General features: G+C 39.2%; 1 protein-coding gene across 3 annotated transcripts in view; it reads left to right on the forward strand.

Annotated features, from left to right (window-relative positions):
- The first annotated feature begins 2,967 nt into the window (after positions 1-2,967).
- The window catches only part of LOC136236432 (activin receptor type-2B-like), a 44,068-nt gene continuing 20,749 nt past the window's right edge, over positions 2,968-26,286 (forward strand). For 2 of the 3 annotated variants that reach the window (XM_066026583.1, XM_066026585.1), the window contains exons 1-2: positions 2,968-3,104; positions 7,756-8,188. In XM_066026583.1, the coding sequence (XP_065882655.1) occupies positions 7,759-8,188 (430 nt within the window). In that variant the 5' untranslated portion in view covers positions 2,968-3,104; positions 7,756-7,758. Of the gene's footprint in view, positions 3,105-3,197; positions 3,266-7,755; positions 8,189-26,286 lie in introns of those variants that run through there. The other variant, XM_066026584.1, reaches the window with a different exon arrangement.

Consider the following 26,286-nt stretch of genomic DNA (forward strand, 5'->3'; position numbering starts at 1 on the left):
TTTGCATACCGCAGGGTACTAGTTACGGATGTCTGGATTCAGTGGAATGGAATGTACTGGAATGGTGGACATTAGGTAATTTCACTTAGCGGTTGCCTCTTTATAAAGACCATTTCACTTTAATATCTAAATTGTTGGTTTAGAGTGTACCTCTATAGGACAGTCTTATTGATGAATTGTACGCCCACATGTTATGCCTAGAAAAGCGGGAGTGATATCTGATTTATGATACAATAATATACCCAGGGGACCCAGTGTTGGCCAGGGAAGTACTGTATGGGCAAATACAGTATACACAGTTATGTGAATAAGTCAAACAGAACATGTATACTGTATGGGAAATACAGTACACATCAGCACTTTTATCCTCCCACACAAAGTACAATATAGTGCAAAAAATTTGATAAATTGAATCATCCTGTAATCCTGTTAAACTTATGCACTACATAGTACTCAGCTATAGTGATGAAGCAGTAGTCTACCCTTGGGGAAGCAAACTATACCATGCAATGGGGAAGCAATCAGATGCCAATGTCTCACCTAATGGGTGAAATTAAGGTGGGACTTTAGGTGCCCACACTAATGACAACTCTCTTACCAAGTAGTAGTCCTGTCTCCCCAGGAAAGTTTGCTCATGCAATTCTTAGTACCTGTTTAGTACATGTGATCACACAAATGGCAGTATAATGTTTTGAGACTTTGCTGGTCTGTCTCTGTGTATGCATCTGCCCAAAGTTGTGATCAGTGTTACGTCACTCAATGATACTCATCACCATAGCTCCTTCTTATAAATAAAGCTAACAATGTGATCCTCACAAAATTCACACATGTTCAATTCTGATTACATGTGATTTCACCAGTGTTTCTAATTGAAAAATGTTATGAGCAAGAAAAATTCATTGTTTAGTCTGTCACAGTTTATATAGCTAATTGATGAATGTGGAAACAGAAGGACATGAGTAAATACATCTATACATAACTACTGCATGTAATGATACTTATCATTTTATCTAATCACTGGACTAGAATGGACTACTGGACTGACATTTTTTTGGTTCACACATATTTAAGGATGGGGTTACTGTGCATGTGACAACTGTGGTCCAATATAACTGTAGGTTGTATGCTGCTCACATGGAAATGCATATGCGTATTACTTCCATATGCTGCTGTGTTCGCTGTTTCACTCACAAACATAAAAATGTTCATGTCCTGCATGTAATTCAAAATTATATTGCATAGACTCCCATAGGCTACATGCAGTTTTGTTGATTACTCAAGTTACTCTATGTAGCTTCACATGCCAGGCAGTTTGTTCTTTCCCCACCCACACAGAATGACGGGTACAAGACCATCACATGCACATGCCAGAAAGGCACTCTATAACTAGTATGTATATATATATTGAGACACACCCATTTTTGTAGATCAACACAATAACTCTGATCATGAAAACTTAATATTATTACATTAAGTTAATACATGATTGTTTCCCATCACTATAGGTGTAGCAACAACAGAGGTAGGAAAAAGACATTTATGACATACCAATGTACTAAAACTACAGCTAAATCATCAAAGAGTCTGCAGATCCCATATATACAGCACATATACATCTATGTTACAGAAAAGTAAGGAACGCATGCATAGTAAATTATCAACCACATATGCATATAGCTAGCAATAAAATTACACCAAAAATTAAAAAGGGATTGCACTGTTCTGACAATTATTTTACATCATACGTGATAATGAGTTATGAAGTAGGTGGATAGTTCACCACTAGAGCATTATAATAATCCTCAATGCTTCTTCTACACAATTAATAAATTATCCAATACCCCTGCCAGATACATTTATCTGGGACTATCTATAGGTCTACATTACTAGTGCAAAGCCTATGGTCAAAGTGCTCCGTCCTTGGCAAGTGTGCAGGGACTACTTACAGTAGTGAAGCATGCATGCTGGTATAATTCTTGCCTACCAAAGAGACATCAAGTTGTTTTTAGTGAGTGTACTCATTGCTTATAAGACCGACCAAAAATTCCAGCTAGCTAGACACAAAACCTTAGGATGAAGCTGTTTGTTAACTAGATCTAGCTTGCAGATGCTATAAAACACACTCGTATTACACTGGCACATCGCACTGATACTGTACATTGACACACTTATCCTACACACACACACGCACGCATGCGCACCTTTGGCTACCGTGTTAGCATGGTCTCACCTACCAGTGGACAAGCACTGGGACACCTGTGCACTACTCAGGTGCTGTGAGTTGAGGTGTGAGACATGGTACAGCCTCCTACGGGGTTACTAGTCCTGTCCCAGTAGGATTTGCGTGGGTACCTGAACTCTCATCACTTGCCATAGACAGTTGGAATTTGGTTCCCCGGTTAACACCGGGTACCCACAAATGGTACTGACAGCTGGGTGGTCATGAGTTGACATCAGGTCACTATTTAAATAGCTGGGTAGACCATGCAAGTGAGTAAAGTTTCTTGTTGAAGGCAACAACTGGAACATAACTGGAACATAACTGGGAATCAAACCTAGGCCATTGCTGGCTAAGTGGCCAGGGCTATATATGCTGCGCGTGCGACACACACACACACAAAGGCTCTGTGCCTGGTTGCTGTTGTTTTCTTGAGCAACAACACACCCTTGATCATTAGTTACTCACTAGGGAACCGCAAAGAAGCCTACGCAGCAGTTTCATAATGGGATGAATATTTTCTACAGCAAAAGCCTGAATAACGTTGTTCACATATTGCGCGAAAAGCGGCATTGAATGCGCCGAGATGAGGGCGGGACGGCCAATCCAGCTGTAGAAAATTATTCTACTCACTATCCACACTTAACAGGAAACGCTAAACGCTACGCACAACATTATAACAATTTAGTAACTCACTAAAAGAGCAAATTTTGGAAGTGAATGCCGTGCGACTACTCTAGCGTGCATTATTTAGACGACTCATTATCCCACGCATGCGTGTATTTTATTAATCATCTTGAGAGATCGAGACCAAAGAGCGTGTCGTATGACGTGACGAGAATACATCGGCCAGGACTGGAGTAGGAACAATTTAAAGTAACAAAAAGTGAGTTGGTGTACTGCTCAGTATAAAATGTAGTGTCTTTAATGCCAAACCGAAACAAAATCGCTACAAAATATACATTCCGTACAAAATTTGTTTTACGTTTGTATGGCTAATTCGCGCGGTGTGATTTTTGTGTCAATTAAATCGCCGGCAGGCTGAAGGTATTGTACGTATCAAGAATAATGTAGTGTAGTTCATCTGATGTGTGTACAATGAAATTTATAATGAAATTGTTTAACTGGCTTTATTTGGGTACATGATACTGAGGCCACAAGTATGTATTAAACATTCTCTACAAACATGTTCAGGGTTAAAAATCACACTTTATTTTCTGCTGTTCAACCTTTTTGAAGTTGCACAAAATCACATATATTGTGTATGTGTACTAATTAATTCTCAGTGTTTTCTAAAGTGGTGGTAGCATCTTGCCATGCTTGTTAGAGAAGTTATGCATTAAAATGTTTAAATGGTTTCTCTAATTTGTCAACTGTGGTAATACTTTTAAGTACCATCTTCAGAAATCAAAGAAAGATGTTGATAGAACAGACTGAAGGGGGGGTAGTTTGAAGTGTAGGATTTCAGAGGGTGCAACATGGTGTGTTGTTAATTGTCTGCCCAGAGTTTGGATATGGTTAGTTTATATTGTGGTTACCAGTGGTGATGTGTTTAGATGATTTATAGAGGCTTGGCCAGTTTAGTTACTCCCTTACATCTATCTGATCATATACCTTCCTTCATTCTGATGTCTTTGGATCACCTACCAGTGTTACTGTATATATAAGTGTCCACAACAAACATAGGTTCTATCTGTGTGTACAGTGGTCAATTCTTTGTGTACCATTAATTTGTAGTAACTTGATTCATGTTATATTTGTAATGGTTGTTTGACTTGACATTTAAGGCTGTTGGTATCAGTTGTAGTGTAATATGAGTATAACCCCTGAATGAATCCCATCAATTTCTGTACTTGAGATGTGCTGGACAATTTAATGGTTTTCTTTTTGTGTGATGTCAGAGCCATAGAATTTTGTTTTGCTTTTCTTCAGAGCATGATAAACAAAGTGTGGTTGACATAATGTCGGAATGTTGATAATAATTTACCAAGTGAGAGAGATTCTCTTGTCAGCAAGCAGCACTTTATAATAAACAATATCATTCCTTAAATGACGTAATGTTGATTTGTCACAGATGTGCTACTTGGAAGTGCTTGTCTGTGTGTATGAAGTTTATGCTGTTGGAAGCCTGTTTGATGTGTACACATATGCATAGGGTGTTTACCATTCAAATGGCACTACAGGAAATCTCATGGTGATAATTATTGCTAACTAAACGTTTACTGTATCAGATAGAAACCTCCAAACATGTGTCAGTATGCCTGGGGAAAATCTGTGTGTGCCATACTCATCCTTAAGTAGCTATCTAGTGGTTAAACCAATTGGATGTGTTTTAAATGTTTTACATTAGCCAGTTGAGCGGTTTTAATGGTCGTCATGAGATATCGGGAAATCTAGTCAATATAACCACACATTTTGCCTAATGCATTTACATATAGTAGTTGGTTTAGATTATTGCAATTTGATGGATACAATGATGCAGAACAACAACACTTTTTTTAAAAATCTACATATACACAGGTATGCAAAACCTGAGCTAATCACAAGCAGTACACAATGTCCTAAACAGGTGCACATGGCTGCATATGGCAGGTCACTTTGTTTGTAAATGACATTAGTTGCTTTAGATAGGTGAAGAGCAGGCACTTATAATAATCTCAATTGATAGGTATCATAGTGAGAAAAGGGTCTGGGTACATGTAAGTATGGGAGACTGTGCTGTATGTATCTTTCTCAAGGTACCACTTTTCTGTATCTACACTGTTATTAGCACCTTTCAGGTTGTTGGGTGATTATCAAACTTTACTAGACACATTTCAGTTGTACCACCATATGAGCAGAGATTTAGGCATGGAATTAAAATTGGCGATTGGCACAAAACTGCCAAATTAAAATCTCACCTTTTTATTATAATAGTGTTCTTATATTTTGACTGAAGGCATGAAATCAAGCAAGAAGCAAGCTGCTGTATTTATATATATATAGCAAGCTTGTCAAAAAAGAAGTATGACCAAGTGGAGTTTCGTGAAATCTGATACGAATTGAATAGCTAGCAAGATAGCTATCAATGTATTGAACTGCAACCTGCGGTAATATCGTCTTACACCAGGAAGCGAAGATACACACACTGGAGATATTGCATGGAGAATGTTCCTTGTTTCCTTTTGGATAACTGCTCATGCTGCTGCGCAGGCAAGTACTTAGACAACAAGTTAAGCGTATATCTTTGTAAACAAGATTCCACAATGCTAGCTACACAATTTGTTACCATGTGAGACTTTTTTCATGCATTTCATCAATGAAACTCCCCTCAAATGTATAATATTGAACAAACGCCAAATATTCTGCTCACCAAAATTTGTGCTTGTACGGTATGAACTTGACCATGAAATCAACTGGACACCAACAATAGCTGGCAGATAAATAGAAACACTTAATAAAAGTTCAAAATACCCAGAGGTGTTACAAGACGTTGATGTGAGCCTTAGGGTTTATGCAGAGAACATATTTCAGGAGGATGTTGCTAACTTTTCAAATTCAGTAGCATAATCAATCCCTTGGTTTGGCTTCAGTATTTATGACCATAGAAGACTTTGTCATGTGGTAAAAAATGCATGAAATGGAGCCACCAGGAAGAGAACTTCGCTAAAGGGTCTCCGCGGAGTTGTGTATTCCTCCAACACCTGGTTATAGTACTTGTTATCAAACTTTTATGATCTTGAAGAAAAGACTTGTATGGTATATGAGAAATACATAAAATAGTAGAAGAATATGAAACATTCTAGTGCTGCAATAGTCTTCTTACACTAGCAAAGTTTGTCATGTAGACTACAAGAAGAGGGAAAACGTGTGGTAGTTTGAAGCCTAAACTAAAGTATAATAATTGTGCAAAAGTTTCTGCAGCTGTGTTGTGTCTGTATTTGAAGCACCCTTAATAGTGAAATGTGAACTAGATAGTTCACATTTCTAATAAATTTCAAACTGTAATAGTGTTTTTGTGTTGTTAGCAACCATGAAAGTTCTACTCAACATTACATGGGTGCTTCTTAATTTTGTTAGATTGTATCTGTTATCTTAGTAATGAGCAACTGCTTGTGATTAAATAAAATGCTCCTCAAGTGGAATTGTATGGTTGAAGCTATTTTGATTGCATCTGTAAATGCTTCTCAAAGTTTTTTTTTGCTTAGTGTAGTTTCAGGAACTCACAAGTTCCGCAAGGCACTTATGAGCCAGCCCCTGGTGGTATGTATAGTTTATAGCCTTGCAATTACAAATGATTTTTTTCTGTTGATTTTCATGTCATATATCAATAGCAATAGTCTATGCCGGCTCTTATGCATATGTGACTGGATTTTGGAAAATCAATCCAAATCTCACATCTGTAATGTTGAGATTAATGGTTTTAAAAATTCTAAGTCATTATTGTAGCTTGCCATAATGAGCACGCTTATGAAATTTACATCAGTTTATCACCTTTCAGAGCATTCCCGGCATTTGTAGCTGCTTGTACAGTTTCCCCTAGTGGTGTGCGATATCAGGATTTTCATTTCGATATAATGGGGTAAATACCAAAATTTTGGTTCGATTTTCGATAATATTTTAATTGTGTGGGTGGGGTAATTGCGTGGGCGGTCGATATTTATAAATATGCTTCAAATACAATTTACACACAAACTATTGCATAGAACTAATGATAAGCCTAGAAAACTGGTAGACAAGCTTTTAAAGTGGCTAGATTGTACAGAACCAACCTTCATTTCTAGCGTGATTGTGCAATCACACACTAAATGCTGAAATATTCTTCGATATTTTGATAATTATCGCTAAATATTGCCTTTTTGATAAATATTGAAATCTACTAAAGCAGTATTGACAATCGATACGATAACGATACCGACAACTTATCGCAATATCAATATTTTTTCGATATATCGCACACCACTAGTTTCCCCTCTAAATAAGAAAGAAAATCTGACAAGTTGGAAGAGCAAAGTAGTATCACAAGTGCTCACAAATGGGTGGGTGGGGGGGAACAGATAGACTTCAAAATAAAGGGGGCCATGATTGAAGCCCATACATGAGGTTACAGGGCTGTGCTAGCTCCTTATTGACTGATATACAGCAAGATTAACACAGAAAACGTTTGACCACCTATAACAATCCATCCGCCAGTGCACCACTGATTCTTATCTAGAAATCACCATGCGAACTTGCTACACCACTAAGCATGTAACACCACCCAACAAACACAGATCTTAAAACCTGTTTGAGTAATTTGAGTAATGTTGAGACTAAAATCTAGTAGTATGGTGGTGCACTGTGGTGTTAGTTTGGTTTTGACTGATGTGCAGTTTGGATAGGTTTTATAAAATCTAGTCACATATGACAATTAGCTCATGACGGACACTGTATTGGCACCCTGAAAATTTTTGTTATAGATAAACATTTAACAATAAAAAGACCAACAATTGGCAATGCTGTTGGGATTGTAGGCTGATATCTTTTTGTTACTTGTTTATTTTTTTTGCTCACTTCAGATCATGCCAACTATTCTATTTCTGTGTTCAATATTGTTAGTCTCCATGATCACTGTTACTAATTCAGCATCATGTTTATCCAATGATGTTGTGGACTGCCCTGATATTAATAATGGTGTTCCATTCTGTGTGGTGAACTGCAGTCAAGTAGCTATTGAGCAGTACAACCAGCCTGCATCACATGGAAACTGTCAGTTATTATTTGAATTGGGTGGTATAAGGAGACAGGCATGTTTCATCGATGAGTGTCCATTTACGGAGTGCATTCCAGTTGTCAGGGAAGATGTCAGTGCAATTGAATGTTGTTGTACGGAAGATTTTTGTAATCTTAACTTTACTGCTCCTTCTACATCTCCCACTCCCAGCCCCCCTCCTGTTGTGGATTTGGTTCATCTGTACTTTGATGAGTTTCCTCATCATACCAATGATACAGGTATGTATGTGTGTCTGTCTGTCTGTCTGTCTGTAATACTAGTGCGTGTGTGCGTGCATGTGTAGTGCATGTATGTGTAGATATATGTATAGTGTATGTAATCAATACTAATACGATGTGACAATTGTTTTGTGGTATGTTCTAGACACTAGTAGCGCTGATAATTTTCTCTTTTGTATTGATACGTCCATCTGGTGTTATAAGGATGATGTTCCACATTCCTTAGTTGACAACTATACTACAAGAGTCTTTGTGTTCAAGAGAGACTAATGCAGTCGAGTAGGTGCTTATTATAATGTGGACACCTACAGTTCAGGTTGCACAGATTCCCTTAGTACATAAACTGACTTGACAATCAGTGCACCTTGATAGAGTACTATTGGTGGGGCACTAATTAGGGTACTATTGGTCCCAAGGTGTGTATGAATCTTCCCTGAGTAATGGCTCAATTAAAATCTACATATTTGTAGCATGTGTAATTTCGCCAATATTTTTAAATTCCGTTTTTTCTCAAAATGCATGCTTGTGCAAACTAGGTGGTTTTGCTGAGACAATCACATATATATATATATATATGTACCACTCTTCGTGGGAAGTTCAAAGGAACCGCCAGTGCCATAGTTTGTATATTGCACTGCTGCAGACCTCAGCGAGTGCATTATAACTTATAACGCACCGGTTGTGGTTTTGTAGACCTCAACGAGTGCATTATAAGTTATAATGCACCGACCGCAGTGCAATATACAGATATTGCACTGGCTGCGGTTTTGTGCAGCATAACACAAGTGCCGGTGGCCAAGACCACCACGACACCTCACCTAATAGGTGGAAAGACACTTCACAGATCACTTGAATTCTTTTATAGCCTGACATGTAGAAGTCGATTGTGGGCCATAACGTCACCAATACGTATAATGTTTACAAGCAGCCAATGGCGATCGAAAAAGCCAACATGGGTGGCCACAACTCTAGTCTACATATATATAAACGTACTTATACTTATACACCTTACTAGTCTGGTGCCATCTTAGCCCAGATTAAACTGTAGTCCATGACTCAATAAAACTAGTACATTCTAAATAATACTAACCTTTACGTTTGATTGTGGTAACCAGTTTTGTCATGCCACCAGATTCAAGTTTAGCCAGTGTGAATAGTAAGAATTAGACTAGTATCATTTAGTAGTTAGGTTTTGTTTACTTAAACCGTCTATTTAGCTGCTTTCTTTCGCTCGAGAGAATCACATTAGTCTGGCGCTTAGTCTATATGGCGATTGAGTGATCACGCTGGCATGCTGAGCACTACATGATGAGAGTCGAACAGCGAATGCAGGTTAGTGATATAACCCATAGCGTACTAGCTTTCAATATCTCAGGTGGCTGCAGTATTGTAGGGGGAACGTTATCGCAACGTCCGGCTTGGTTACCCACAATTGATGTTAGAAACCTGGCCTTTATAAGTGTTACAGCTGTCTTGTGAGACTCTCCCTACCTATTAGGTGAGTGGTACATAACAGTTATACAACGTGCACTCGTGCTCTGCCTGTATAAATGCACTTGCCTTCGGGCCTGACGGCCCTCAGGCTCGTGCATTTATATCAGGCAGAGCACTCGTGGCCATTGTATAACTATATAATATTTTATAGTTATAACACGCTTACGAGGGATATGACTAAAATATACGCACGATTTACAAGAGAGCGCAGCGCTCGAGTGAGAGTGCGTATATTTAGTCATATCCCAAGTAATCGTGTTATAACTGTTATATTCTACACCCCAGTAGATGAAAACGATTATAAATAGTAAGTTATAGTGAAACAGCACCTCCTGGAGATGGAAATCAATAGAAATTCTTGATGGATCAGACGTTTTACACTTTTAGTGGTGCCACTCCCACATAGTCGTGATTAGTGAGTTATCCACGAAGGAGACAAGAGTTCATCGAAACTTGTTCCAGTTCCTGAAGTGAATAGTTGCTGGTTGATTTAGGCGCTTGTTATTAGAGACTTGTTTACTGTTTAGATAAGGATTTCGTAGAATGTGTGAAGTTACACCATATATGGTAAGCGTGGTATATCAGTTATATATCACAGTTTGCCGTGGTATATCAGTTATATACCACAGTGCGGCGCTTTTGATCTCAACCACAGGTGTGGTATATATATATATAGAACATCTAACTTGTATCAAGATCATGCTTTGGGATATTTGTAATTGCCTACTTGTGGCAATCTTTATCATGTAGGCATAAATCCATCAGACTAATATTGCTAGCATTTTTTCCTGCCCTAAGTGCAGGCATGCATTGCTAGTACTGACTGTACTGTGTAATAAAATGTAATATTAAAGTAGTCATTTGATATTACCACCTTCACATGAGCTGATTCACAATGCTTACAGTAGCAGATAGGTAGGTAGTTAAACAAAAACTATACATGTTTTTGGCTTCTATAGTGTTGGCAGAAAGTTTAGTGATTGCACACCTAGTACCGTTGGTGACCCATGGGGTCTCAGGAGTGTAAAATAATAAAATAATAGTTGGTGCACCCAGAAAGTAAATTGTGTGTGGGAGGGGGGGAGAACCCTGGAATTTAACAACTGTTGGAAACTCAACTGCCTAGGATTCATCAGGTACGCAGTTCTGCAGGTATGTAACTGCTCTACCAGGGGTTGTGTTTGATAGTGTGGGTAGTTTTGTTAAGACTTGAGAGGAGTTGAAATTTAATGCTCTGATTAGTCTGGTGCCTCCCGCCCCATCCGTAATTCACATCATTTCAAAGGAATTCAATTAGATGGTGTACGTAACTGATTACCAAGGAAATTTGTGCATGAATGTCATTTGCACGCGTTAATTTGGATAGCACATAATTTCTGCACTATTACTGATATGGAATCTGTATTTCACCAGACCTTTACTTTTTGGGGCAGACTGTGCTCTGATAACAATTACAGTTTGAGGGCAAGTCTGGATAAACTCTAGACACCAACTCATCAGTGTTACGCATAAAGATACCTATAGTCTCAGATAGTTGTACAACATCAGGAGTGTCATTGTCGGAGGGAATTTATCACTGATAGATTAAGGTAATAGATTATGTCTGGTACCATGTGCTTGCCCTGCATGCAAAACTTTATTTCTGTATAGTAGTTACGTTATTTCAGCATACTTAACTGCAAAGCTAAGCATTAAACTGTCTATTAAAGTATAGCACTGAAACAATGTCAGCCTGCACATAAACTTAACAGTTTCTTGCATCCACCAATATTCAAAATTCCATTGTGGACAGGCAGATTATTATTTTGTTTTGATATATGGCTACATTACATACGTAGCTCACATGACTCAGAATGTAACTTTCTTTGTTTGTTTCAGCTTGTTACTACAGTAATTTTAAAAGTTGCCTAATGGCTGCATTCAGCCACCATTGCTACAAAAAAATCATTGATGCAGTAAGGAAAATGATGATGTGGGGGTGAGAAACTGATGGTCAAGTTTAGGCCCTTAATCCAAGCACAGTGACAAACGTGCATTTATCAAGTTGACCTGTCTGTATATTGTGAAGCAATACCAGGATACTATGAACTTATATGAGCAATAAAATGCTCCAAAAAGGTATACAAAGTTTTATTTTAAGAAACAAAGTCACTGGCAGGATTCATACCCACAACATGTAGCTGCAACATGTTCAAAGAGGCGCTGGCCAGTAAGCATCATCAGTATCTGTCACATATAAACAAAGAGGTATGTAGCACTGAGAAGCCTGGACCTTTGGGTTAACAGTTCTATGCACTAACTTTATTCCTGTTTGTCTGGTTTTCAAGAATGTGGCTCAAGTTTTCCTCTACACGAATGCTTTCAATGCTCTGCAGAAAATAAGCAGAAATGCATAGCTATCTAAAACAACAAAGTTTGGTGACAAGTGCTTAATTTTTCCTAAACTCCCATATCAATATGTGTTTGGTTTCCAAGTTGATGGTGTTACGAAGAAAAGTACAGATATGTAACAGACATTTATACAGTGAAAACACTCTTGTGGTTTCCATATAACCACAAACAACCTGCGTCGTCACCTGTGACTACTACTGGGGTATTGACAGGGGTGTATAAACTAATCTAACACTTTCACACCTCAGATCAAAGGAGCCGCCTGGGCCACATTTTGTATGTAGCCCAGCTAGCCAGGCTACATCTGGGCAGCAATTCTATAGATGTTAAGGCCGAAATTGATTGTGGGAATTGATTAATACTCACGTGATTTGTATTGCATGACTTGGATTTCGCCACTCAGACAGAGAGCGTTTTGTTATCCTTGCTATCCTACAAGTTGAATAATGTTGGGCTAAGGTGAGAACTAGTGCTATAGTTTTCACCAATTGTTTCTGCATGATTCTGAATACGGGCCACGCCCCCATCATGAAGTTAACACTTTGCATAAAGTAACCACTCTACAAGCAAGCTTACCTATCTAGGCCTCCGTAATTATTCCATAAACAATTCAACAGCATTGATTAAAACATTAAACTCACATAACCATGATATCTCTAGGATTTGTCCGTTCATTGTAGGCGAGTGTAATCAGAACGTACTAACTGCTGACAAAGTTTTTATAGGCATGCATATATATAATATATCCTGTGGTTACACTCATATTGGATTAGGTGATTGATCACCCTGTGCAGGCTATCAGCCTGATACAGATGAGAAGTGTTACATATATTAGCTGAACAAGGGGCATTCAGGCTTTGCCTGCTATGTATGCCCGACTGCCCGTGTTACAACTATTCCATGTATCATAAAGCCACCAAACTTCCAAGCAAAATTCAGAGCCATGGTACATTAAAAGAATATAGACCATGGTAAAAATATAAACCATTGCTGATTTTAGGGATGTATATAATGTGTGTGTGTGCTAGCAGAAATAGAACCACTTCCATATTTCAGGGTACCCTTTTAAAGGTGTTCCAATTTAGTTCTAATAGTGTAGACGTAGGCTTTACTAAAATCTGAAAAGTTGTCTATCCATCCGTCTAAAAACAAGACCACCATCTCTAAGATATCGCATAAAATAGCTTTACAGCAAACACTATTGCCTTGAGTTTATACAGACAACTGTCGGCATAACTTGTTGCAAAACTTCTCCAGTTTTACTTAAGATTTGTACCATTGTATCAAATGGAAAAGCAAATGATTGACCGTCATCCTCACAGCAGTACAGACAGCTGTTGTATCTCTAGCACATTCCAGTTGGAAAGGGTTATTAATCACTCCTCTAAACACAACTTCATCTCTTCACAAGTAAACAGTATTGTGTTGCTATAGAAATTAACTCAGTAAAATTTTCACACCTTAGTCACTGTGATATAATGGCTACACAATCCAATGTTACTATGTTAGTTTAACAGGTAGTTAGTATCAGTTACTTGTTGAGCTGATCACCATGTGTGGGGTGTTATTTGTACTGTGAAGTCTTAGTGATTCAACAATCTGTTAGTAGCTACACTCAGCCAGCTGTGGAGTCATGTGCAACCCATATGTTTCGTTGGAAAGAATTTCTTCAAGAAAGAGGGAGGGAGTTGACCTCATTTTGCCTTCTTCCTGAAATTTAAAAGATGTTTTTGTCCTTACTGGACAAGTACCAATGTCATGTGGTAACTTTGCTTCCAAGTACACTCAACAGTTAGCTGAAGGCTTTTAACCAGTGCTGATGACTAAATTCCTGACAAATTTGCAGAGGTGAGGTGGCTAAACACCAAATCATCTTATACAAACCTCGTTGTGTGCAAAACATGCTCTCTTTTTATATAATGAACTCTTGGGTCTTTACGCTTGGAAAGACCTAGCTATCCCAGAAACATCAGTCCTATGAAATCATAAGAGTGTGTCATTTTGAGAACTGGCTCATTTGCCACAAAAGTCATGAAATAATTTGTATTTGTATTCTTTGTGTAAAATAATGGGGTATAAATAGGTATGTTATGTCTGTTGGTAGTCTGACTGAAGTCATATAGTGTTCATGAATATGCCATTCTATGGCTGGTAACAAGGTTGGGTCACAGTTTTGTGTTAGTCAGATGTTGCCTAGTAACTCTCTGTACTGGGCAATATGTCCTTTGTAGATCAAATTAATAACTGTATCATTCATTCACAAACATTTTACCCTGCCAAATTTGCTTTATCAGTCACTGTTGATTAAACTGCACCTGTTATGTTAGTGTTACATTTTTACTGAAATAGCTTTACCTAATCCTGATGGACTGTTAAGTGTAAAAGTTCCATCGTCAGTAATATCATTGTTTTAATTCACTAGAGAATAGAGAAGACCTCCATGTTTTGTTATGTCAACCCTCAAGCCTCGTATAGCAGAACTGTAAAGATTTACATGTCACAGTGAAGTCCTGGGCGTACCCAATTTGTCTATAAGGATGCATTAGGCAACCATAAGAAAACAGGCCCAACGTACTAATGATGTGTTGCAAGTGCATGGCATTATGTACCTACCCACCCTATGTCCAAACACTAAACATCTTGTACAATCAGTAATCAAACTGGTGGAGGCCAGAGGGGTGCAGTAGAACTGCTTGACTATGCTATAATGCTAAGGTGTAGCAAGTCTCACTAGCCTTTACCTGAGATAGCTTAAGAACTATAAAAAAGTACTGGTGGACCTCTGACTTGCCTGCTAAGATATTCATTGTATTTGTAGCAAACTTAGTTTGTCATGAATACGATCCAATACCTAGTAATTTTATCTTGCAAGAGTGTCGTATGTTGCCGTGCTTGTATACTAGAAGACTCATTCATGTGAATTGGAGGCAGAAAATTATTTTCATGGAAAGAGGCATATATGGTATGAAACTTTGTACATCTTGATTTCTATACATACAGCTAGGTCAGCAGAAAAATACAGTACAGGATTTTATTTAGAGACTAAACATTCTGTTTACACTGCCAGCAGCATAAAATAAAAAACTGTACATTACAGAGAACTATTTCATTAATTCAGTTCATTAAATGTAGGAACACTGATTGCAATACTACCTCACACTTAATGAATAATTGGAACAAATTGTGATTGAGATGACTAAAAGTCTCCCTGTCTAGCTTGGTAGGCCATAACATGAGTAGGTATGACAATGACTGTTGACTATGTTCACTTTCAGTTGATACTATAAAAAAGTTTAATAACTCGTGAATGGAATAACAAAAGGGTTTGAAATGTGGCTTACTTGCAGTTCTCTGATAAAATATCTTGAAGGCTGTTACTGTAATTTCAGTTAGTGGCACAAGATTTACATCTGAGGTGGTATTTGAACCAAATATAGCAAGTCTGTTATTCACACCTTCACAGGTCATCGCCATTTGATGAAATTCTACTCAGTGTAAACGTATGGAGTACATTATAGTCTATTTTAAATCTTTGAAATATAGTGACAATCTGCATTGCCTCAGTAAATGTCCATGGGGCACAGGACAGGCTGAATGGGAGGCATGAGAATTGGTAACAATTTCCGTCCACTGTGAACCTCAGGTACTGTCGATGTTGAGAATGCACTGGGATCGTGAAGTAAGCGTCTTTCAGATCTACCTTCACCATCCAGTCCCCAGCTCTCAGGAGGTCTCGTAGGGTTGAGGTACCCTCCATCTTGAAGTGAGGCGTCTCCACCCACTGATTGAGCCGCTTTAGGTTGATGACAGGTCTCATCTGACCATTCTTCTTGGGGACTAGAAACAAGCTGGAGTAAAAGCCGTCTGGCTTGTGTACCTGAGGTGAGATTGCACCCTTCTGAAGAAGGGATTCTATCTCCGTTCTCAACAGAACTTCTTGTTCTTTCAAGAACCTGGCCTCTGGAGGTTTCTGAGCCTGCACTGGCACCCCTTTGAAGGGCATTTGGTAGCCTGCTATGGTATCCAGTACCCAAAGATCCCCTGTCAATACCTTCCAGGCGTCTACTAAGGAAGCCAGCCTCCCTGCCACCATCAAAGACTCCATTGCTTTTGGTGGAATGTTGAACCCCATGCTTTGTGCTTTCAGTAACATAGGATTTACAGATGTTAAATTGTGATGACAAACAATACAATTGTCTATTGATTGTCATTTGGGCCCCTTCAGCACCTTCTTGATCTGCACCCCCCCCCCCCCCCTTCTTTGCCCTGCCGGGTAAGGATGTGGTCGTTGCCTTGGACCATAGTATTGGTGGTAACTGGAGTGGTAGGAGTGTGGCTTCCGAAAAACCGACAAGTTACTACTGCCACTGCTGGGGAAGCCTTTGCCTTCTGCAAAGTTGCCAGTTGTTCCAGGTGTTCAGTGTCATCACGTGGAAACTTTGGCCCTAGAAGTTCTGGAGCAGCCTTGAGGAACTCCGCTTCTCTTCCTTGGGCAGCTCTTTATTGTACTCTTCAAGCACTCTCTGGCGGCATAACACGGACATCTGTGCAAAGGCATTGCCCAGGTGTTCAGTGTCATCATGTGGAAACTTTGGCCCTAGAAGTTCTGGAGCAGTCTTGAGGAACTCTGCTTCTCTTCCTTGGGCAGATGTCAGCAGCTCTTTATTGTACTCTTCAAGCACTCTCTGGCGGCGTAATACAGACATCTGTGCAAAGGCATTGCCCAGGAGGGTGATTGCAGACTCCACTGCATACCCCCACTTGTTCCTGCAGGTCAGGAATGTCTTCCTCATGTTTGTTCAGCATCTCCATCAGTTCTGTCGTGAGGGCCCAGGACGTCAGAATTCAGTGCTTGGATCCTAGCAAGGGCCTGGTCGTTACTCCTAGTGCACTTTGAGCACTGTGCTGCCATAATCTTGTCCAGCTTAGGAGACTTCGTTAGATGGTCATCGTTCCCTAAGCACGCAAAACTACGCACCAGATGCTGTTCTGTGCGCTCACTGACTTTTGCCACTTTCCTCGGGGCGCGGGACTTTGTATCCGCGGAGCTGGAAGAGTCGTCTTCTCCAGGAGGGTCGCAATGGTTCATTTCGTCCACCCACGATGATCCAGCAGTCCTCGAAGCATCGCTGGGAGGGCTGTTTCTTGGGGTAACGTCACTGTCATGTGGTGAGTTGATGATAACGGGCTGGCTGGAATGAAGTACGTCTTGGATCTGTTTCAACTGCCGCTGTAGTTGCTGGAACTGCTGGATAAAACCACCAGCTTCAGACAATACCAAGAGATTATTCTCCATATAGACACTTTAACGAAACTACTAACAATGGTGAGCTTTAAAAAAAAGGTTGAAGGTGTGAAGCATGGTGGGTATTTATAAGATTTTTCCATGCACATGCGTGGAGTGCATGCCCATGAAATGGAGACCACTAACAGCTGGTACTATTAAGAATTAGGCCAAACACCATTGATATGTGAGACTGAGCCTTCTGAAATATAATCTGCCGCTGTCATGTATTTGTCATATTTCATATAATGGGAGGTATTTCAGTATCCAACACTTCAATACAAAACCATTGGTCTGATATGTATGTGTTTTGCCTCTTTCAGAGAATCTGTTTAATCCACTCAAAGACTTTAGTTACCTGTAGCAGTCAAAAACACTAGAATAAAATTTTATGACTATGTTAGTAAGAAGAAAGGTTATCTGCCCACGCTTGCATTATTTCCGATTTTACGATTCCAGTCTTGGCAAGTTGTCATATTGGGTTGTTGTTTGTCATGGCTGTATATCTCTCATTAATGCTAAAGTGTATTGTGCCATTCTGTCATCTGTATTTTGGATATATTGCAGAGTTCATAATATAAGGAAGCTCACTGCCTTATATTATGAGCTCTTGCTAGGCATGTACCCTATGTACAGTAGACCCTCATTTATCCATAATTGGAAATGACTGTTCTATTAGAGTACTTTGAGTACATGTGTATGTTCTGTTAGAATATTTCAGCAGAGCTCTGTATAAAGTGGGTCTGAACACCTCAAGACCATTGGGGTTTGAGGGTCCACTGTACCAGTTGACAATTGTGTTAAATAGGAAGCACCCTGTTAACAGCTGAAAATCAACATCACTGCTTTATACTAGAGAGCGCTAATGATATACAGTAGCGCTAATAGAGTGTTGCCAATGAAGCAGTATGGTTGCTAAGCTCCTGGTGTTAAAGGCTGTATATTGAACAGAATGGCAGTATAGTTTTGGTTCAGCTCTTGGCACCAGATTAGGAATAGTAGAACCTCATTACTAGGACATAAAGGTGTACCTATTTGGTTGAAAAAATAAATGAAGTCTTATTAATGTCATGAAGTGCACCTGTGCTTGAACATGGTCACCATCATGAAGTGGTGTTACTAATGAGGTCTCGAAGTACACCTTAGTTATGTTTGAGACTTACCTGACATGTTATTACAATAACTGTTACAATGCTTACACACATTGCACATGTGGCACAGCACATGCACACACACACACACACACACACACACACACACACACACACACACACACACACACACACGCACACACACACACACACACTCACTAAAGAATAGGTTCACAAGATCACGCTTTGTTATAGTTTATACTGTCCTTGCTATGGATAACAAATGGTAGCATAGACTAAGGCTAAGAATCCATGTTATGTATGTCAAACTTCAAGTTGGAGTAAGACCACATCATTATAGTGGGCATGTCAATTAAAGCCCCCAAACACAGCTATGTTGTACTTCATGACATTATTGTGGTGTCCATATTTTCGGGTCTTTTTGTTTTCTGTTGTACATGTGTAATGAACTGACTAACCATAGTATATGTAATAGTTATACCATGGGCAAGAGTACTTGGCCTGATATATACACACAAGCCCGAGGGCGAGTGCATATATAACGAGTGCCATGGTATAACTAATATGTTCTACTTTAGCATGTAGACTCACCTAATTGGCAAAGTCTGTAGTTGCTGTACCCTTCTCTTATATAGGGAACCAAGTAAGCTGTGATTGTGGGATTGAATTTTGCCTGTGATTGTGGTAATACAGTTTGATTTTATTATTGCTAATATAGCGACTAGTGTTAATTATGTTACTTTAATTGCTACATTTACAAAAGTAAAAAACAAACTACTGTTGATGTATTAAAATTGAATCCCACAATCACAAGTTGTTTGGCAGAAGTCAATCCCACAATCACAGCTTGATTCCCTATATAAGAGAAGAGGATAACAGTAAAACATCAAAGAAATCTGATGATTTGTGGATATAGTGTGCACACCTATTAGGTATGCAATGTCTCAAGTTGGTGCGTATATCTCGTTAAGGCAGTGATACAGCAGTCATTTATCTATAGTGGAAACTCCTTTTCTAAATTCCTGCATTCACCTCTGACACACACATACACATAACCAACACACACACAAGATATAGGCATTGCCTTAATGAGTATATCTCGTTAACATTTTGAGTCAGTGTGATATGTGATATATATGCACTAGTTTTTCTTTGATCTGAGGTGTGAAAGTGGTACATATATATCATGAACCACGATAGTGGGTTCATAATAGGGGCCGCCCATGTTTTTTGCAAAAACTCTAATAGAACGCACGCCTAAAAACCACCTTAGAAAGCATCCTTCAACTCAAAACAACTCTCTAGTTGTTATTTGCAATGAGTACTGGTCCACTAGTAAGTATCAAGTGAAAAGGAAACAGTATGTGTATTTCAGACAACACTGAAATTTGCCAGTTTGTTCATATTATTATTATTATTACTAGGACCGCGTCACATACAACCAAGTACATACACCAACGTGACAGCCCCCAGGTGAGGCTATTAGGTGGTGAATGCATTATCCCCAAATCAACTCAATATGTCACAGTAGTGACAGATATAACACAATAGTGGCATCGTAACTAAAGGCCACCAGTAGCTAAGTGCCAGTACATCATTGGTGTGGTATAAATGGCACAGTGATGTGTACACAGTATATGTATACAAAACATACAGAAGAGAACTATACATTATTGCAGTATTGTATGCAGCAATACATTATAGGCAACATCACCATGCAGATAAAAATTATTAGCCAATATACAGCAATGCATATCAACATCAACTAGAGCTAAGACCAATGAAACTTGATTAGCAGTTTCGCGTCATCGCCCGCATGCTTTTGATACACCCGCATGGAATTTCATTATTGGTATTTCAGATCGAAATACTCTAATAGAACAGTCACTTTTACTCTAATAGAGCAATCAGCTATACTCTAATGGAAAAATCACTTGTTATAGATTAGTAACGTACTTTAGCTATTTAATGCAAGAATAATCAGTGTAGATCTCACTGTTTTTTGACAGAAATCTTCATGTTTGGATGTGTGTTGTGCTTTTGGATGAATAATGAATAATAACCGCCCACCCGCATCAAATTTTCAAAAATCTGAGCGAGAAACTGGTAATCAAGTTTCATTGGCCTAAGTAAGGTTCATCAGTGATGTAGCAATGGCACAGTGATGGGTGACACTATAGTTATGCATACACAACTTTCAGGAGATAGCTACACAATGCTGTAGGCGTATGCAAGCCAGATGAACCAGATAAAGGAAGACAGCCAAGCCACTAGGGCCTAGTAGGTACGCCAGGTGAAGGCAAAAAAGATTAAGCACGTATTGAATTGCCTGACACCAACACAAAGAAAGTTCGCCATGCCAGCTGCACAAGACAAAATTGTTTACTTGTATTTTATATGTAACTGTAAGCTTATTGTAAAGAGCGTGGCATATGTCAGTTTAATGTTTTCTTGTATTGCTTATTTACGTGAATGAATCCACTGGCAGCTGGCATGGAGACTTGAGATGTTACAAACATAAAAACTTACTTGTAATCTTCTTGTTTACACAAGTGGCTTCTGGCTCTCCTGCACGGGTATCACTAATCTTCTTCGCGCAATATGTAAGTAATTAAGCAAGGGTGTGGTACTGGGCGTTATATAGAATTACATGTATGGTCAAGTCATCAGCATAAACAGGAGTGACGATTATACGTTTGTGCCTTCATTCACAGGCGAATCTATTCCCGGTTAGTTCATGTCTCTAGGCCTCGTAGTTTTCTCAAACATTAATTATTAATTATTTATTTATTTATGACGTAATTTTAACCGCGTTTCGTATTATTCTTAGTACTTGGTTGTATAACTAGGACTGCGTCACATACAACCAAGTACATACACCAATGTTGTAACCTACCCATTGGGCAAGTATAAACAGTGCCATAGGAAACATTCAGAGCAGTGTGCGTGTACCTGTGGAAATGATACATATGCATACGTACACAGGCAAGGGAGTTTAACTGGCATCAGAAAACCACAATACTAAAACACAACCTACACAAAAAAAACAAGTTAAGTTAGCTATATTGAAAGTAACTATATATTGTAGGTGTGACGTGTCTCTGAAGATGACTCAGCAGTGAAGTGAGGCTATGCAGAATAAGGGATATGGTGAAGGCACAATTAGCAATTGATCCCAATCAATCCAATATGGCACAACAGACTCTGTTGTAACTAGAGGCCACTGGTGATTTACCTGTATATCAGCAGTGTGGCATTGGCACAGTGATCACAGTCTATAATATTATGCATACAGCCATACACAACATACAGGAGATAGTTACACATTGTTGTATATGCAGCACTGCATCGGCTTCTTGTTTAGCTATTACAGACTCACAGTAGACTAGTAGTTAAGCCGAGTGGAAAATAATTCCAGCCGCCAGCAAGCCAGATGAAGGTGACGGTATAATGAAAATAATTCCAGCCGCTAGCAAGCCAGATGAAGATGTAGACCTATAATACAACTACCCGTACAAGTATTACATTACTCATTACCTTGCTGTTCCAGCTGGTTGTTTATGAGCGCATCAGCTGGTATCCCAACTGGTCATTCACTGCATGTCGCCTGGAGCGCATATCCTACACACAAAATACACAGTTACAAACATTTAAACATACTTGTAATGTTGTTGCTTACCAGTAAAGTGGCGCCTGGCCTCTCTGCTGACGTTTACTAATCTTCTCATTCGAGCAATCTGTAATTAAACAAGGGCGTGGTGCCGGACATTATATAGAATTACACGTACGGTAAAATCATCAGCACGAACAGGCGTACTTATTATACGGTTGTGCCTTCATTCACATGCGAATCTATCCACGCTTAGTTCATGTCTCTAGGCCTCGTAGTTTTCTCAAACATTTATTTATTCATTCATTTATTCATTCATTCATTATTAATGATGTAATTTTAACCGCATTTTGTATTATTCTTACTACTTGGTTGTATAATTATTCATAATATTATTATTATTCTTACTAGGACTGCGTCACATACAACCAAGTAGAGGTGTACCGATAATCGGATCGGCTAAAATATCGGCCATCGATATGGTAATTTTTACCAATATCGGTATCGGGTGCAGGACAGCAGGAGGACCGATATCGCTACCGATTTTTATACAGTAGCAATAGTCTGTACATAAACGGATTATTTCTACATTATCCATGTGGCTCTTTAGTGCCAGTGGCCTATTGTTCACTCTGAAACAAGGGCTACGCTACAAGAAGCCATATAAATACACGTGATTTTAGTGTTTGTTACTGGAAAGCTTATCGCAGTCTTTACAAATGAAGCAGTTATAGAGTACCTTGTAATAAAAAGAAGGGTCACAGATAACCAAGGAAATTTGCTGTACCAGCTTCTCACAAGCCTTAGAATGCGGAGTAATGCAGAAATATCCATTTAAAGCTTCATGGGAGTATACATAAAAATGTTTGTGGGTGCCTAATTGTCTGGATTGCACAATAGAAACCCAAGCTGGATATCACCACAGGCAGAGTACAGCAATGAATACATGCACATGTTGTTGTAGGGTAAATGTACACTTTTAACTATAATGCAAATATCGGATCAACTATCGTATCGGTTATCGGCTTCTTTTGTTGGCATCAATATCGGATATCGGGACATGCCAAAAACCCATATCGGTACACCTCTACAACCAAGTACATACACCAATGTTGCAACCTACCCATTGGGCAAGTATAAACAGTGCCATAGGCAGCACTCAGAGCAGTGTGCGTGTACCGGTGGAAATGATACATATGCATACGTACATATGCATACATACACAGGCAAGGGAGTTTAACTGGCATCAGAAAACCACAATACTAAAACACAACCTACACAAAAACCAAGCTATATTGAAAGTAGCTATGTATTGTAGGTGTCACGTATCTCTCAAGATGACTCAGCAGTGAAGTGAGGCTATGCAGAACAAGGGACATGGTGAAGGCACAATTAACAATTGATCCCAATCAAGCCAATATGGCACAACAGACTCTGTTGTAACTAGAGTGATGTGCCATTATATCAGCGGTGTGGCATTGGCACAGTGATCACAGTCTATAATATTATGCATACAGCCATGCACAACATACAGGAGATAGTTACACATTTGTTGTATATTATACTGCATCGGCTTCTTGTTTAGCTATTATACAGACTCACAGTAGTTGTTGAAACCATCATAATAAATGAGACATGTATATACATTTACAAATTCAGTAACCCTCGGTCAGATGCGACCACAAGGCTGGTGATCAAGTGATACCAATGTGGGCATGGCAAGGGAGAAAAGTAATTACAATTACAAACAAAAAACGATTACAAAACAAAACAAAAATATTAAATTACAAGTACATTATCACAACCACTCTCGGCAATCCCTTGCCATAAAAATCCTCTGGGATGCAGTCATACAAACCTTCGAGGCATCATCCAGCATCCGTCGAACCAGTGACCTTGTGATATTGATGTCCTTATCAATAAAATGTAGTACATTGTAAGTGTTAGTGACTGAAAATTGCTGGAAGTGACCTAAAACGCTGATCTCAAGAGTCTCATAAAAGTTGGTAACATTTAACCGATCTAGCTCTGATAGAATTTGGTGGTATTCAGCCTTATTTTGTTTGCGAGATCTAGCCTGCTCAAGATGGTGGGCACTGTCCAATGGACATGTCAATTCAAATAAAAGTATACTAGAAGTGACGGTATTATGGATAACAATGTCTGGTCTAAAGGGGGTCACAATCACATTAGGTGGAAGTGTAGATGGGGGTGACTCACTGGCTCGCAAGTTAGGAAGATCAGCATAAACCCCGGATATAGGGCAAGTCAATGTAAACCCTGATGAAACTGTCGACCAAAGACTGAATGACTAAATCATGTCGATAAGTGTACCTTTCCTGAGATAATGCAACCGGACAGCCCCCCAAGACATGAGCAGTAGTTGGACGTGAGGAATCACAAAGTACACATTTTGTATGACATTGCATATTTCACCTTCGCAAGTTCATGGCAGTTGGCAGAGTGTCCGAAGCCGCCCGCAAAAGAAATGACAGCTGACCAGGATGCATACTGGATAGTAATCGGTTCCAAGTTCGACAAGAGGTCTCAAGCTCGGCAGAGTCTGCAAACTTGCACTGAACAGAAAGTGTTTGAAGATGATCCTCAGAGGTAGATTTAACCTCACTAAGTAGTTGAGTCTTAGCTGTCACATACAATGATCTCGCAGTAGGTAATGAAGAGAGTTGCTTCCTGGCTGTAGATAGGATGGAATAACCACAATCCTGAAATTGCAGAAATTCTTGCCCTAAATGTAGATGCACGCCCAGCTCTTGGAGCTTAGGGTCTGAGGAAGCACTGATACATGACAACAAGCTAATCTTGGCCTCTCTTGTAACATTAGATACACTTGGGCAGCATATCCCCGGGTAATAAAGGACTACACGTGTTGTACTTCTTGGTAGATGTAGCCATCTTTTCAAGTAGCGAGTAGCCATAGACTCCATCTTCGATATGGCAGTAGGTGTAACTGCATCCACACTAAGGTGGAAACGCAACAGTGATAAAATGTAGTTTCGATAAATCCAAAGTTTGTATTCTCCACGTATGCGCAGGGTGTCAGTAGCTGATAGTAATTCTGTTATCCGGCCTACCATACATTTATTAGCAGATCTCTTTGTAGCACTTAATGATACACCAATAAGCTTTCCTAAAAACTTTGTGCCGCCTTCAGTAATTGACCTTGTAACACCTTTAGATAAAACTATTCCTTTCTGCAAACACTTAGAGCCGTCGAATAGGTACGATATACACTTCACAGGTTTGAAAGATAGATCCAAGTCATATGCTCTACGGTCAACTGTTTGAAGAACACTAACATGTATATCAAAGTTATCAGAAACCAACGTAACATCATCAGCATAACCCATCACTGAATGCTCACTGGAGTTAACTACTTTCAATGAAGGCCTCCATTTAGCTTTACTGGTGACCGGATCTGTCTCAAGAGGAACGAATTTCCTAGCTCTTTTAGAACAGGGTAGCCTAGTAGATAAGTCCAGTGGAAAATAATTCCAGCAGCTAGCAAGCCAGATGAAGGATGAAGATGTGTAATACAACTACCACCAGTACAGTATTACATTACTCATTACCTTGTTGTTCCAGCTGGTTGTTTATGAGTGCATCAGCTGGTATCCCAACTGGTCATCAGCTGGTTGTTCACTGCATGACGCCTGGAGCGCATATCCTGCACACAAAATACACAGTTACAAACATTTAAACATACTTGTAATGTTGTTTACCAGTAAAGTGGTCTCTGGCCTCTCCACAGAGTTTACTAATCTTCTCCTTCGAGCAATCTGTAACTAAACAAGGGTGTGGTGCCGGGTGTGATATAGAATTACACGTACGGTAAAGTCATCAGCACGAACAGGCTTACTTATTATACGGTTGTGCCTTCATTCACTGGCGAATCTATCCCCGCTTAGTTCATGTCTCTAGGGCTCATAGTTTTCTCAAACATATTTATTTATTTATTATTTATTTATTTCATTCATTATTAATGACGTAATTTTAACTGCATTTCGTATTATTCTTAGTACTTGGTTGTATAATTATTCTTCTTTCACAGGCATAGCGAAGTTTACAAAGAGAATCCTGGGATAAAAATAACAAGGCTTGCTGAATGGATCATTGTGCGTGTCCATGACCTATTTTTGATTTCGTTTTCGGATGGAAATAGCCCAAACCGGGCCGTTTCTTCTTGCCA

The sequence above is a fragment of the Dysidea avara genome, chromosome 10, assembly GCF_963678975.1.
Source record: "Dysidea avara chromosome 10, odDysAvar1.4, whole genome shotgun sequence".
NCBI lineage: Eukaryota > Metazoa > Porifera > Demospongiae > Dictyoceratida > Dysideidae > Dysidea > Dysidea avara.